The sequence below is a fragment of the Carlito syrichta genome, unplaced genomic scaffold, assembly GCF_000164805.1.
Source record: "Carlito syrichta isolate Samal-C Ts95f unplaced genomic scaffold, Tarsius_syrichta-2.0.1 Scaffold316457, whole genome shotgun sequence".
Taxonomy (NCBI): domain Eukaryota; kingdom Metazoa; phylum Chordata; class Mammalia; order Primates; family Tarsiidae; genus Carlito; species Carlito syrichta.
This window is the reverse complement of record NW_007260553.1, coordinates 6,256-20,766: the sequence shown is the minus strand read 5'-3', so window position 1 is coordinate 20,766 and position 14,511 is coordinate 6,256. Positions and strand designations below refer to the sequence as shown.

General features: G+C 47.1%; 1 protein-coding gene across 1 annotated transcript in view; it reads right to left on the bottom strand.

Moving 5' to 3' along the window:
• LOC103277010 (hepatocyte nuclear factor 1-alpha-like) overlaps positions 1-11,554 on the bottom strand; it is a gene marked incomplete at its 3' end in the record, with an annotated part of 12,281 nt that extends 727 nt beyond the window's left edge. Inside the window, exons 1-2 of the mRNA XM_021707225.1 lie at positions 11,364-11,554; positions 2,293-2,479 (exon numbers count right to left, since the gene is read on the bottom strand). Of these exons, the coding sequence (XP_021562900.1) occupies positions 2,293-2,479; positions 11,364-11,535 (359 nt within the window). The remainder of the gene's footprint in view (positions 1-2,292; positions 2,480-11,363) is intronic.
• Positions 11,555-14,511: the final 2,957 nt, after the last annotated feature.

Sequence of the window (14,511 nt, the reverse complement as noted above, 5' to 3'; positions counted from 1 at the left end):
AAGGCTGAGGCAGAAGGATCACCGGAGCCCACCAGGTCGAGGCTGCGGTGGCCGGGAGCGACCACTGCACTCCAGTCTGGACGACAAAGTGAGACTCCGACTCAAAAAAAAAAAAGAAGAGAAAATACATAAAGAAAGAATAGCCATGGGATTGCAAAAAGGATGGAATGAGGTGAGCAGTCACCAAAGAGGTAGCTTGGGTGGGCATAGGTCACTGGGAGTGGAGTTAGGTTCAAGTCACCGAGTAGGAGTTGGAGTTGAGTATCTCAACTCTCCAGGCAGGCTAAGTCAACAGCAGGTGCCCTCCAGGACTCAGGAGAGCCTCCCTGAGGACCCAGAGTCACCCTCCCCTGCCCCACCTTGCCCCAGCCCAAACCAAACCAGCACAGCTCCCTGCAGCCCTCTACCTGTTGCACTCCTCCACCAGTGTCTCTCTTTCCTCCTTGCTGGGGTTCTTCTGCCTCTCATAGGCCTGGAACAGGATCTGCTGGGATGCTGGGCCCCACTTGAAGCGATTCCTTCGCCCCTTCTTGGTTGGTAGCTCATCCCCTGTGGGTTCTTCGATCAGCCCACCCTGCCCTGCATGGGTGAACTCTGTAAGCACAGAGAGCCATGAGTGAGGCTCCAGCCACCCCCACCTTCCCACATTAGTTCACCTAACCATGCCCCTGATGCTTTCTCATCCTCAGGGTGTTGAACAGATGAGCTTACAGCTAGAACTTACAAATTATCCAATCCAGGAACAACAAACACATAGTGCACGGGCCACCCCTTTCTTTACTTGTGTCCATGGCAGACATCATTAATCAATCCCTGCATGTTTTTCTACTGAGCCAAGATACAATCTCACAGTCCTCCTCAACACAAGACTCCAGGTAAGCACAAGACTCCAGGTAAGCATTAGCATTTGTTCAGATTTGGCACATTTTGTGTCCCCGTTTTACAGATGAGGAAGCTGAGGCTCTGGGAGGTTACATGTTTTTTCAGGGTCACACAGAGCAGAAACTTGAAGCATATTTCCTGAGCAGATTCGGAACTATTAATAGATTCAGCTGTTCAGTCTTGGACATCAGGCTTAAAATACAAGCATTAGCCAGAAAGAAATTGACCCAGTCAGCTCTCATCAGCTGGTTCCACCTTACTGGAAACTAGTCTATCAGATCATCCCTGACCAGGCCACCAAAGGAATGGGACAGCACTTTAGGAGAAGAGAGGAAGGAAGGTTCTAAGCAGCAGGCGAGCCCTCAACATCTGAGCACTAAAAAGTAGAAGCAGGCCCCAGTGCTCCGGGGAGAGGCAAGAAGTCCCCCTTACCAGCTGCTAGAAGCCCACTTGGCCCAGATGCCGACATTCTCAGCCCCTGTGGCTTGAGCGCCCACTCCCACTGACTCTCAGTTGGCCACCCTGCCTTCTTCCTATGCCCACAGCATGGCCCCAGGCTGGCAGGGCCTGGACCTAGCTCTGGAATACGTGATACTATGACTTGGCCTGAAAACCTAAGATATTTCAGCTTCAAAAACAATTAGTCAAGGACATCAAAAAAAAGGGGAAATCTGAGAAACGGTCACAACCAAGGGACTAAGGAGACGTGAAGACTAAGTACAATGTATCTATACTAGATGGGGATCTTGGGATGGAAAATGTCTTTGGACATTAGGGAAAAGGAAAGGAAATCTGAATAAAGTATGAACTTCACTTAATAATGAAGCCTTGCCAGGCTTCTTGGTGGCTCAGCCTGTAATCCCGCGCCTTTGGGAGGCTGAGGTGAGTGAATTGCCTGAGCCTGCGGGTTTGAGATCTGCTTGGGCAACTTGGCGAGACCTCATCTCTACAATAAATCAAAAAAAATCAGCCAGGCGTGGTAGCGCGCCCGTAATTCCGGCTACTTGAAAGGCTGAGGTAGAAGGATCGCCGGACCCCACCAGGTAGAGGCTGCGGTGGCCGGGAGCGGCCACTGCACTCCAGTCTGGATGACAAAGTGAGACTCCGACTCAAAAAAAAGAGACAAAAAACATAAAGAAAGAATAGCCATGGGATTGCAGAAAGGATGGAATGAGGTGAGCAGCCACCAAAGAGGTACCTTGGGTGGGCGGACGTCACTGGGAGTGGAGTTAGGTTCAAGTCACCGAGCAGGAGTTGGAGTTGAGTATCTCAACTCTCCGGGCACGCTAAGTCAACAGCAGGTGTCCTCCAGGACTCAGGAGAGCCTCCCTGAGGACCCACAGTCACCCTCCCCTGCCCCACCTTGCCCCAACCCAAACCAAACCAGCACAGCTCCCTGCAGCCCTCTACCTGTTGCACTCCTCCACCAGTGTCCCTCTCTCCTCCTTGCTGGGGTTCTTCTGCCTCTCGTAGGCCTGGAACAGGATCTGCTGGGATGCTGGGCCCCACTTGAAGCGATTCCTTCGCCCCTTCTTGGTTGGTAGCTCATCCCCTGTGGGCTCTTCGATCAGCCCACCCTGCCCTGCATGGGTGAACTCTGTAAGCACAGAGAGCCATGAGTGAGGCTCCAGCCACCCCCACCTTCCCACATTAGTTCACCTAACCATGCCCCTGATGCTTTCTCATCCTCAGGGTGTTGAACAGATGAGCTTACAGCTAGAACTTACAAATTATCCAATCCAGGAACAACAAACACATAGCGCACGGGTCACCCCTTTCTTTACTTGTGTCCATGGCAGACATCATTAATCAATACCTGCATGTTTTTCTACTGAGCCAGGATACAATCTCACAGTCCTCCTCAACACAAGACTCCAGGTAAGCATTAGCATTTGTCCAGATTTGGCACATTTTGTGTCCCCGTTTTACAGATGAGGAAGCTGAGGATCTGGGAGGTTACATGTTTTTTCAGGGTCACACAGAGCAGAAACTTGAAGCATGTTTCCTGAGCAGATTCGAAACTATTAATAGATTCAGCTGTTCAGTCTTGGACATCAGGCTTAAAATACAAGCGTTAGCCAGAAAGAAATTAACCCAGTCAGCTCTCATCATCTGGTTCCACCTTACTGGAAACTAGTCTATCAGATCATCCCTGACCAGGTCACCAAAGGAATGGGACAGACAAGAGCCAGGACAGCACTTTAGGAGAAAAGAGGAAGGAAGATTCTAAGCAGCAGGCGAGCCCTCAACATCTGAGCACTAAAAAGTAGAAGCAAGCCGGGCTCGGTGGCTCAGCCTGTAATCCTGCGCCTTTGGGAGGCTGAGGTGAGTGGATTGCCTGAGCCCGTGGGTTCGCGACCCACCTGGGCAGCGAGACCTCATCTCTACAATAAATCAAAAAATCAGCCGGGCATGGTAGTGCATGCCTGTAATTCCGGCTACTCAGCAGGCTGAGGTGGAAGGATCGCCGGAACCCAGCAGGCGAGGCTGCGGTGGCCGGGAGCAGCCACTGCACTCCAGTCTGGGCAATTGAGTGAGACTCCAACTCAAACACACACACACACACACACACACACACACACACACACAAAGTAGAAGCAGGCCCCAGTGCTCAGGGGAGAGGCAGGAAGCCCCCCTTACCAGCTGCCAGAAACCCACTTGGCCCAGATGCTGACATTCTCAGCCCCTGTGGCTTGAGCGCCCACTCCCACTGACTCTCAGTTGGCCACCCTGCCTTCTTCCTGTGCCCACAGCATGGCCCCAGGCTGGCAGGGCCTGGACCTAGCTCTGGAATACATGATACTATCTATGACTTGGCCTGAAAACCTAAGATATTTCAGCTTCAAAAACAATTAGTCAAGAACATCAAAAAAAGGGGAAATCTGAGAAACGGTCACAACCAAGGGACTAAGGAGACGTGGAGACTAAGTACAATGTATCTACACTGGATGGGGATCTTGGGATAGAAAATGTCTTTGGACATTAGGGAAAAGGAAAGGAAATCTGAATAAAGTATGGACTTCACTTAATAATGAAGCCTTGCCAGGCTTGGTGGCTCAAGCCTGCAGTTCCAGCACTTTGGGAGACCGAGGCAAGAGGATTGTCTGAGTCCAGGGGTTCGAGACCAGACTGGGCAACCTGGTGAGACCTCATCTCTACAATAAATAAAAAAATCAGCTGGGCATGGTAGCGTGTGCCTGTTATTCCAGCTACTCGGAAGGCTGAGGCGGAAGGATCGCCGGAGCCCAGCAGGTACAGGTTGCGGTGGCCAGGAGCGAGACTCCAACTCAAAAAAAAAAATGAAGCCTTGCTGGTTTATTATTAATTGTGACAAATGTACCATACTAATGTTAGTAGTAGGGAAAACTGGGGCCAGACACAGAGGCTCATGCCCATAATTCCAGTGCTTTGGGAAACCAAGGCAGGAGGATCACTTGAGACCAGAAGTTCAAGACCAGCCTGAGCAACATAGTGAGAACCCCTGTCTCTACAAAAAGTAAAAAAAAAAAATTAACCAGGATGAGCCCAGAAGTTTAAGGCTGCAGTGAGCTATGATCATGTCACTGCACTCCAGCCTGTGCAACACAGTGAGACCCTGTCTCTTTAAAAAAAAAAGTTTTAATTAGGGAAAGTTAGGTGTGAGTTATACGAGAATCCTTTGTACTCTCTCCTAGTAAGTCTGTAAATCTAAATGTATCCTAAAATTACAAGTTTGGTTTCTTTTTTTTTGTATTGGAGCCTCACCCTGTCACCCAGACTGGAGTGCAGCGGCATGCTCCCGGCCACTGCAGCCTTGCCCTTCTGGGCTCTGGTGACCCTACTGCCTCAGCCTTCCAAGCAGCCAGATCTACAGACACTCACTACCACGCATGGCTAATTTTTGATTTATTGTAGAGATGAGGTCTCGCCAAGTTGTCCAGGTGGGTCACGAACCCGCAGGCTAAGGCAATCTGCTCGCCTCGGCCTGCCAAAGTGCTGGGATTACAGGCTGAGCCACCAAGCCCAGCCACAAATTTGGTTTCTTAAGTGATCGAACATGCAAAGCAGACAATGTTAGGCCACTGTGGATTTGATGGGGGAGGGTTGAGGAAGAAGTTCAGAGAACATCTGGCAGGAAACCACTTGCCGTAATAACAGCAAGTGCTTTCTGCTTTCCGTAAGCCAGGCACTTCTACAAACTTCACCTTCAGGACAGCCCCACAAGGTAGATTCTATTTCATGCCTATTATATAGACGGGGAAACAGCATCACACGAAGGCTAATCAACTTGCCCAAGCTCACACAGGGGACAAGTGGCAGAGCCAGGCCTTAAACCCAGGCAGTCTGGCTCAGAACCTTGCATTTAGTCCCTGGACTACCTTGTCCCAACCAGAGCATATTTATCACATCTGCTGCTTCTCTGAGAAGGCCCAGTCACTCAGTTTATTCTCTGAGAAGTCCCCTGTGGCAGACACTGCTTTCCCCTGCATGGTACCATTTCCTTCTTCAGAAAGCAGCACCCTGATTCTCCTTGACAACCTTCGTCCTCTGTCTCAGCCCATCTAGTTGAGGTGAGGTGACCTTACTCTGGTCAACAGCAACACTGCATCCCTCTGGCTACTGTGACTGGCTCATGAGTCTTCTTTCAATAAGTGGTGCTGGGTGGTCAATTATATAGGAGAAAAAAAATGAAACCTGGATACCAGTAGCTCCATCTATAAGGTGAGAGGAATAATAAAGGCTGAAACAACTTGAAAAGATAAATGAAGCCTGACTTTCTATCTCACATACAAAAATCAATTCCAGCTCTGAATGTGGAAAGTCAAATAAAACTATTAGAATAAAATAAGGAGAATATGTGTTCATAACTTGAGTTAGACAAAGATTTCTCAAATTCTATTTTTGTTTATTTATTTGTAGAGACTGGGTCTCACTATGTTTTCCACGCTGGTCTCAAGCTTCTGGCCTCAAGGAACCCTCCTACCTCTGCCTCTCAAAGTGCTGGGAGTACAGGCGTGAGCCACCACATCTAGCAGGAGACAAAGACTTCTTAAAGAGAACACAAAAAGCATTAACCATAGAGAAAAAAATAAGAACTTCTCATCAAAAGACATCATTTGAAGAGTATAAGGCAAATCACAGAGTGGGAAAACATATTTTCAGTATATATATTTGAAAAAGGACTTATGGCCAGGGTATATTTTATAAAACTTCTATAAATCCGTAAGAAAAAAAGTAGACAACTCAACTTAAAAAATGGGTAGCATCCTTGAATAGATACTTCTTAAAGAGGATCCCAGATATTCAATAACTACATGAAAAGATACTCAACACAAGGAGTTATCAAGGAAATGAAAGTTAAAAAATCACAGTGCAATCTACCACACAACTACCTGGCCAAAATGATAAAGACTGGCTTTACCAAGTGTTGGTGAAGATTCCAGGAGCACGTGGGACTCTCAAATACTACTGGGTAGTGGACAAATTGATCAGTATTTAGCAGTATCTATTTAAGCTGCAATTAAATACACTCCTTGATTTAGCAGTCTCATACCCATAGAAATGCACATACCTATTTAACAAAATACACGTACTGAAATGTCCCTAGCAGCACTGCTCACAAGAGCAAATAATCAGAAGCAATCCAAATGTCCACCAAAGAAGAAAGAATAAATACATTTATTCACACAATGGAATATTCACACACAGTCAATCTACAATGACATGGAATCACATGGATGAATCTCATGATCATAATATAGAGTGAAAGATGCCACTGTAACAGCATGATTTAACTTATACAATCTTCAAATAGCCACAATTGGCCCATGATGATAGGAGTCAAGATTGATGGTTACTCTCACTGAGGGGGTGGGGCTTCTGGGGAGTTGATACTATTGTGAGAAATTGTGAGAAAGCATAAATGTTTCATGTGTTAAGCCAATATGTTTGGAGTAGTATGTTATGCAGTGATTTGCAAATCAAATCGTTTTCAGATTTTCTCTCCAGCCAACATATAAGTAAGGACTGAAGTTCCACTGTTGGCTTTCTACTAGAAGGAATCACAATCCTTGACTCAAAATGAGGTCCTAGTCAGGAAGAAGAGAATACAAGTTCTAGACTATGGATAGGGTCAGAATGTAAGGAATAATGTTCTCAGTTTATTCGTAATTGCTTCTGATTGTCCTCATACACCCTTAATTTCAATTTGAAATTTGATTTCAAAACACAGCCAGTTTAGATGATTATCATATTCCATTTTTTTATCTGGTTGGTGGCTCCATTGGTGTGTCCACATTGTGAAAATTCATTGAGCTCTATGCCTAGGATTTGTGCACCTTGTGTATGTTGGACTTCATTTAAAATTTACATTATAGTTTGACACAGTGCCTGTAGTCCCAGCTACTCAGGAGACTGATATGGGAGGATTGCTTGAGCCCAGGAGTTTGAGACCAGGATGGGCAACATAGCAAGACCCCAATCTCAAAAATAAATAAAATTACAGTTTACATTTTTTTTAATTTTTAATTTTTAATTTGTGGGGTACAATTCAGGGTTAAGTCTACAAATGTTCATTATGCAGTACCTTTGTTGATGAGGTGTGCCCCCTCCCTCCCCTGGCAGTTTCCCACTACTGCCAGTCCTTTTCTTTTTTTTTTTGAGTTGGAGTCTCACTCGGTTGCCCAGACTGGAGTGCAGTGGCCACTCCCGGCCACTGCAGCCTCGCCTGTTGGGCTCCAGCGATCCTTCCGCCTCAGCCTTCTGAGTAGCCGGAATTACAGGCATGCGCTACCACGCCCGGCTGATTTTTTTGATTTATTGTAGAGATGAAGTCTTGCTGCCCAGGCGGGTCTCGAACCCGCGGGCTCAGGCAATCCACTCACCTCAGCCTCCCAAAGGTGCGGGATTACAGGCTGAGCCACCGAGCCTGGCGTAGTTGACATTTTTAAAAATAAAAAAGAAACATCTGACTAAAAGCAACTGATAAGAGGAGCTCTTTTCCCTCTGAGGTTGCTAAGCTGGCAGGATGACAGCCCAGAGCTTCCAGAACCCACCTTTGCCAATATGTGGAGAGCCTGCCTGAGAATGAAGCCAACACAAAAGAAAACAGAGCCCAGAAACACCATGCTGATGTCATTTGTGCACCTGGATTCAGCCATGCCTGAAGCAGCCCTGGACTCTTCACATCCATAAGCCAACAGATTCCCTTTTTGGTTTAAATCAGTTTGAGTTGGGTTCTGTCCCTCATTATAGAAAGAGTCCTAATACATGAGTCATATCTTGAAAGCTCTGCATCTCAAATCCTACAATTTCTTTTTTAGGGTTAAAAATTATCAGAGGAAGGCTATTTGAGCCACGAGGTGGGGGGTTGTTGTTTGTTTCTTTGTTTGTTTTGAGTCAGAGTCTCACTCTGTCATCCAGGCTGGAGTACAGTGTGGCACGCTCACAGCCAACACAGCCTCCACCTGCTGGGCTCAGCCAATCCTTCCGCCTCATCCTTCCAAGTAGCTGGAATCACTGGCACGTGCCATCACGCCAGGTTAATTTTTTTTTAATTTATTGAAGACACCAGGTCTCACTGTGTTGCCAAGGCTGGTCTCAAACCCCTGGACTCGGGCAATACTCCCACCTCCACCTCCCAAAGTGTTGGGATTACATGCATGAGCCACTGCACCGACCTACAGTTTGCTTCTTTATTCTAGCCTCTAGGCTGAAATCCTTGATTACATTTTTAACTGTTAGAAATGAAAAATAGGCCAGACTCAGTGGCTCAGCCTGCAATCCCAGCATTTGGGAGGCCGAGGTGAGTGGATTGCCTGAGCCCATGAGACCAGTCCAGGCAACTTGGCGAGACCTCGTCTCTACAATAAATCAAAAATTAGCATGGTAGCATGTGCCTGTAGTTCTGGCTACTTGGAAGGCTGAGGCGGAAAGATCACCGGAGCCCAGCAGGAGTGAGACTCCAACTCAAATAAGTAAATAAGTAAATAAATAAAAATTAAATTTTAAGTGAGCCAGATGCAGTGGCTCACGCCTGTAAACCCAACACTTTGGGAAGTCGAGGTGTGAGGATCACTTGAGACCAGGAGTTTGAGAACAGCCTAGGCAACACAGTGAGATCCCATTTCTATAAAAAATAAATAAGATTAGCCAAGTATGGTAGTGCATGCCTGTAGTCCCAGCTACTTGGGAGGCTGAGATGGGAGGCTCACTTGAACCCAGGAGTTTGAGGTTACAGTGAGCTATGATTGTGCCACTGCACTCCAGTCTGGGCAACAGAGCAAGACCCTGTCTCAAAAAAAAAACAGGCAATAAAAATAAATTTAAAATGCATTTTGTTTAATGTTGCAAAATTTCTTCCAGTGATGGTTTTGGGAGAATACATTCAATTTCTCTCAGAAGCTAAATCTAATTCTAACGAATTTTCAAAATCTTTATTGTTTTTTTCTCATACAAATTCAAATATTATCAAAATGTTTTGTGCTGTTTTTCCAAGTGTGTATTACATGCAGAAGGCAGTGAACACCTCAATAATTGGGATGAGGGATAGGCATAGAGTAAGGATCAGAGAGGTTTAATTGCACACATCATTTTGTTTCAGTAATTTTTACTCTTGATAGAAGCATAAATTGGTACAGCCTCTTTGGAAGGAACTTTGGCAATCTTTATTAAATATTTTAAAGTACCTACTCTGGGCCCCAGCACTCTACTTCTAGGAATTTATCCTACAGAAATGCTCACATGTGAGTACAAACTTATATAAAGAAGGGTGTTCTTTGCAGCATCTGGGTTGTTTGAACAGACTGGGAAAACTAAAAGTCCAGTGGCCAGTTAAACACATAATGATGCTTCCAATGAACAGTCAGCAGCCCTTAAAAAAGGATCAGCTCACTCAATCTCTCAGTGCTAACAGGAAAAGATATGCGAGGCTTATTGCTAAGAGGAATAAAAAACAAGGTGCCAGTGGTGGAGGGCACACCTCATCAACAAGGGTACCTGATATCAAACCAGGTGAAGTAGGGACCAAAGTGAGGCCCAAACTTTACCTACACACCTACACAATGACCATTTGTATATCTAGTTCTGAATTGTACCCCACAACTTTAAAAGAAAAAAAAAAGCAAAGTGCCAGCCAGTGTGTGTAGTATGTTCCCATTAACCAGAAAAGGAACAGGTAAACAACACATCTGTAACTAGTACCTAAAGAAAATATCTCTGGAAGGATACACAAGACACTGGGAATGCCAATGGCTGCTTTAAGAAAACCATGCCTTTTTTTTTTTTAAAACCAGGTGTGTATTGCCTTTCTTCCTTTTTTTCCTTAAGAAATGAGGTATTGCTATGTTGCTCAAACTCCTGAACTCACACAGACCTCCTGCCTCAGCCTCCCAAACAGCTGGGACTATATGCATGTGCCACCATGTCTGGCTACTACCTTTAAAAAAAAAAAAAAATGGATAATTGACTGGGCACAGTGACTCATGCCTATAATCCCAGCACTTTGGGAGGCCGAGATGAGAAGATTGCCTGAGCCCATGGGTTCAAGACCAGCCTGGGCAATTTGGCGAGACCTCATCTCTACAATAAATCAAAAATTAGCTGGGCGTGGTGGCACGTGCCTGTAGTTCCTGCTACTTGGAAAGCTGAGACAGAAGGATTCACTGAGCCCAACAAGTTGAGACTGCGAGGGCCGTGAGCATGCCACTGCACTCCAGCCTGGGCGACAAAGTAAGACTCTAACTCAAAAAAAAATCTGGATACTTAATAAAATTAATGTCAAAATTTTTACACATAGATAGAGTGACACTGCACTTGGGATTTGGTGGAATGGGAGACCTGGATAAGGAAACCCACTATTCCCTGAATAAAAAGGCACCCATGTCTTCCTGGGTTTGCAGCGCAGGATTCTCTGAGTGTGGACCTCACCTCTGCCTCTACATCTGCTGTTCCTTATGCCTGTTAACACCCTGCCCTACATCTCCATGGGTCGACACTTAACTCACACTTTAAGACCTAGTCTAAAGGTCATACTTCCAGAGGTATCAATCTTCCTGATACCTCTGCCTCCCTGAGGAAGAATAGATTACTCCCCAATCTATAGTCAGCTCAACACTCTCAAATACTTTGTGTAATACTCTGTACTGGGCCAGGCACACAGTCAATACTTGATAAATGCTACCTATTGATGTTGTTGCTATTGTTGCTAACACATTATGATACACGCCTCACTGAATCGTAATGATCAGTTCTGTATTCCCACTTAACTGTGAGTGAGCTCTTGGAAGGCAGGGACCCCGTTCATCCACCTTTGGAGATCCGGGCCATGCCCACTCCCCTCCTGCAGAGCATCTGGGGCAGAAGAGGTGGGCTGAATCCCACTGATTTCCTCTCACTCTACCCATCTGTGTAATGGGGCAGTGAACCTCCCGGCCTCCACCTATGAGTTGGGGGGAGATTCCTGGGCCTGGCCAGGGAAGACACGTGCTGGGGTTGTTACTTACGCTGAGCCACCTCTCGCTGCTTGCGGACGTACCAGGTGTACAGGGCGTCCCGCTTCTGAGTCTTCATGGGGGTGCCCTTGTTGAGGTGCTGGGACAGGTGGGACTGGTTGAGGCCAGTGGTGTCAACCACCTCCCTCTGCGGGATGTTGTGTGGCAGGTAGGACTTCACCATCTTTGCCACACGCCATGGGTCCTCCCTGGGAGGAAGGCAAGGACAGGGTCTGCTGAGCAGGGAGTGCTCCCACCATGGGTGGGGCTCAGGTCCCGGGTGCTAGAAACCTCGCCGGCCCTGGAGGTGGGGATTGTGGATGAAAGCAATTATGGAGCCCAGAGAGATGGACTCACTTGTGCTAGGACACAGGGACACAGACACATGGACATGGGGTCAGAGACTTATAGACACAAACGCATGAGACACATGTGGACACAGGCCTATGGACATATAGACATGGAAATGGGAGCAGATAAAGATTTCAAAACATGGACACATGCCGGGCTCGGTGGCTCAGCCTGTAATCCCGCGCCTTTGGGATGCTGAGGTGAGTGGATTGCCTGAGCCCGCGGGTTCGAGACCCGCCTGGGCAACTTGGCGAGACCTCATCTCTACAATAAATCAAAAAATTAGCCGGCGTGGTAGTGAACGCCTCTAGTTCCAGCTACTGGAAGGCTGAGCGGAAGGATCGCCGGAGCCCAGCAGATCGAGGCTGCGGTGGCCGGGAGCGGCCACTGCACTCCAGTCTGGGTGACAGAGTGAGACTCCAACTAAAAAAAAAAAAAAAAACATAGACACATGGACCAAGTATACATGAACAGATTTCCACCAGAAGCTGCACAAGCCAGACAGGGAAGGTCCTCACCTTGTGCCTCCTTCAAAGTTCCTCCCCTTATCCTACCTGGAAATGTTATTTGTGGCTATAGCTTATCCACTGTAAGAGACTGTAATCCCCTTGAGAGCATGAACTGTCTGGTTCTCAGCACTCAAAATGGGCCTGACATAGAATATGCCATTGATGGGCCGAGCTCAGTGGTTCAGCCTATAATCCCAGCACTTTGGGAGGCCCAGGCAAGTGAATTGCCTGAGCCTGCAAGTTTGAGACCAGTCTGGGCAACTTGGCAAGGCCTCGCCTCTACAACAAATCAAAAATTAGCCGGGCATGGTAGTGCACACTGTAGTTCCGGCTGTGTGGAAGGCTGAGGCGGAAGGATAGCTGAAGCCCAGCAGGTCGACACTGGGTTGGCCGTGAGTGTGCCACTGCACTCCAGCCTGGGCAACTCAAAAAAATATGCCATTGAAGAACACTTGAGTAAATGAGTGGATAGATGGATGAATAGGTGGATAGATGGATGAATGGATGGGTAGTTGGATGGGTGGATAGTTGGATGGGCAGGTGGAAGGATGGAGGGGTGGATGGGGTGGATGGGATGGATAGGTGGGTGGATGGATGGATGGATGGGTGGGTGGATGAGTGAGTTGGATGGGTGGGTAGATGGGTGAGTGAGTTAGTAGATTGTTGGGTGAGTGGGTGGATGGATAGTTGGATGGATGGATGGATGGGTAGATGGGTGGGTGAATGGATAGATGGGTAGACAGTTGGATGTGTGAATGGGTGGATGGGTAGGTGAGTAGATGGATGAATGGGATGGATGGATGGATGAATAAATGAGTGGACAGTTGGATGGGTGGATGGGTAGATGGGTGGATGGAAGGATGGAAGGATGAACAGACAGATACACACATGGAAGAAGGAGACCTACTGGGAAAATAAAAACATTAAATCTGAAAACAAGGAGAGAGATATGGATTCTCCCATTTTACAGCCAGAGCCACTGAAACTCAGAGAACTTGCATCATTTCATTTCTCGCCCAAAGTCACAGAGCAGCCCAGCAGAGTCCCTTCCACCTGAAGAGATTTGGTTCTAAGTCAGCCTATCAGGCAAAACTAACTCAGGGTCAAAACGCCTCCTGAAAATCTGCATACTGGGCAGTGGCAGGGCTGGTCTCCCCATGGCACTGGAGCAGGTGGCTGGTTTTCAGAGGAGTCCCAGGTGAAGGAGTTGGCATCCAGAGGCCTTGTTGTGCCAAAAATGTGTGTGCATGCATGCACACACGCGTGTGTGTGTGCACGTGCACCAGAATCCCACTCTGTGGCCTGAGATTCTCCCACTAGAGAGACTCAAGGGACCTGATGTCACTTGCGACTCATGTCCCTGTCCTCTGCTCACTGTGGGCCTCCCTGCGGGGAATGGAAGGAATTGGACTACCCATACCATATAAATTATCTCTCTTCCTCTCCTGCTCTGTCTCAACACTCCAAACCCACCCGGCTTCTCTCTCTCCTGAAGAAGAACTTATATGACAAATATGTGTCAGATAAATACAGCTCAACACAACAGTGCTGAAACAGGCAGCCTGGGATTTGAACCCAGATCTATGTGACTCCAAAGCCTGTGTTATCCCTTCCTCAACTTAGCAATTTGTCTCTAGAATTTGGGCCTTCTAGCATTAGCACAGGTGACAAATGGTATGTGCAGAAGGCAATGCATTGCCGCGTGGCTTGCCATGGCTAAAGATTGGAAGCAGCCCCAGAGCCCAGCGAAAGATCACGATAATTGAATTGTGACACATCTGTTTGACAGAACCTTAAAAACCCACTGAGGAAGCTGTGTGCCATCCAGATGGAAGAGATTCTCAGGTGTGTCTGTTCTGCTGCTATTTGTGTAAAATTGGAAGTGGGGTGAAAGAGGATTTCTACATATTTGTTTGTGCAGGTATGAGATACCAGAGGGTGCCCCAGGAACTGGCGACACTGGCTACTTCCTGCGGGGGACGAGGTGCTAGAGATGAGGTGAAACAGACAGGCTTCTCTGCTGCCCTTGTGTACTTTTTAAATTATGCCATATATTATTATGTAATGTACTATGTATGTATAGATGATGTTTAAAACTGAACTGTGAACAACTAAAATAAACCCCCAGCACTCTGAAGCCTGCCCTCACCCTGCCTTCTCACCAGACCTTCCTCTTTGCTAAGACCCAGTCCTTGCCCTGCACCCTCGGCAATGTCCTTCTCAGATAGGAGGGCCTGGAGCCCTTTGTCAGCTTTGACCCTCTCACTTCCTCTTTTTTTTTTTTTTTTTTTTTTTTTTTT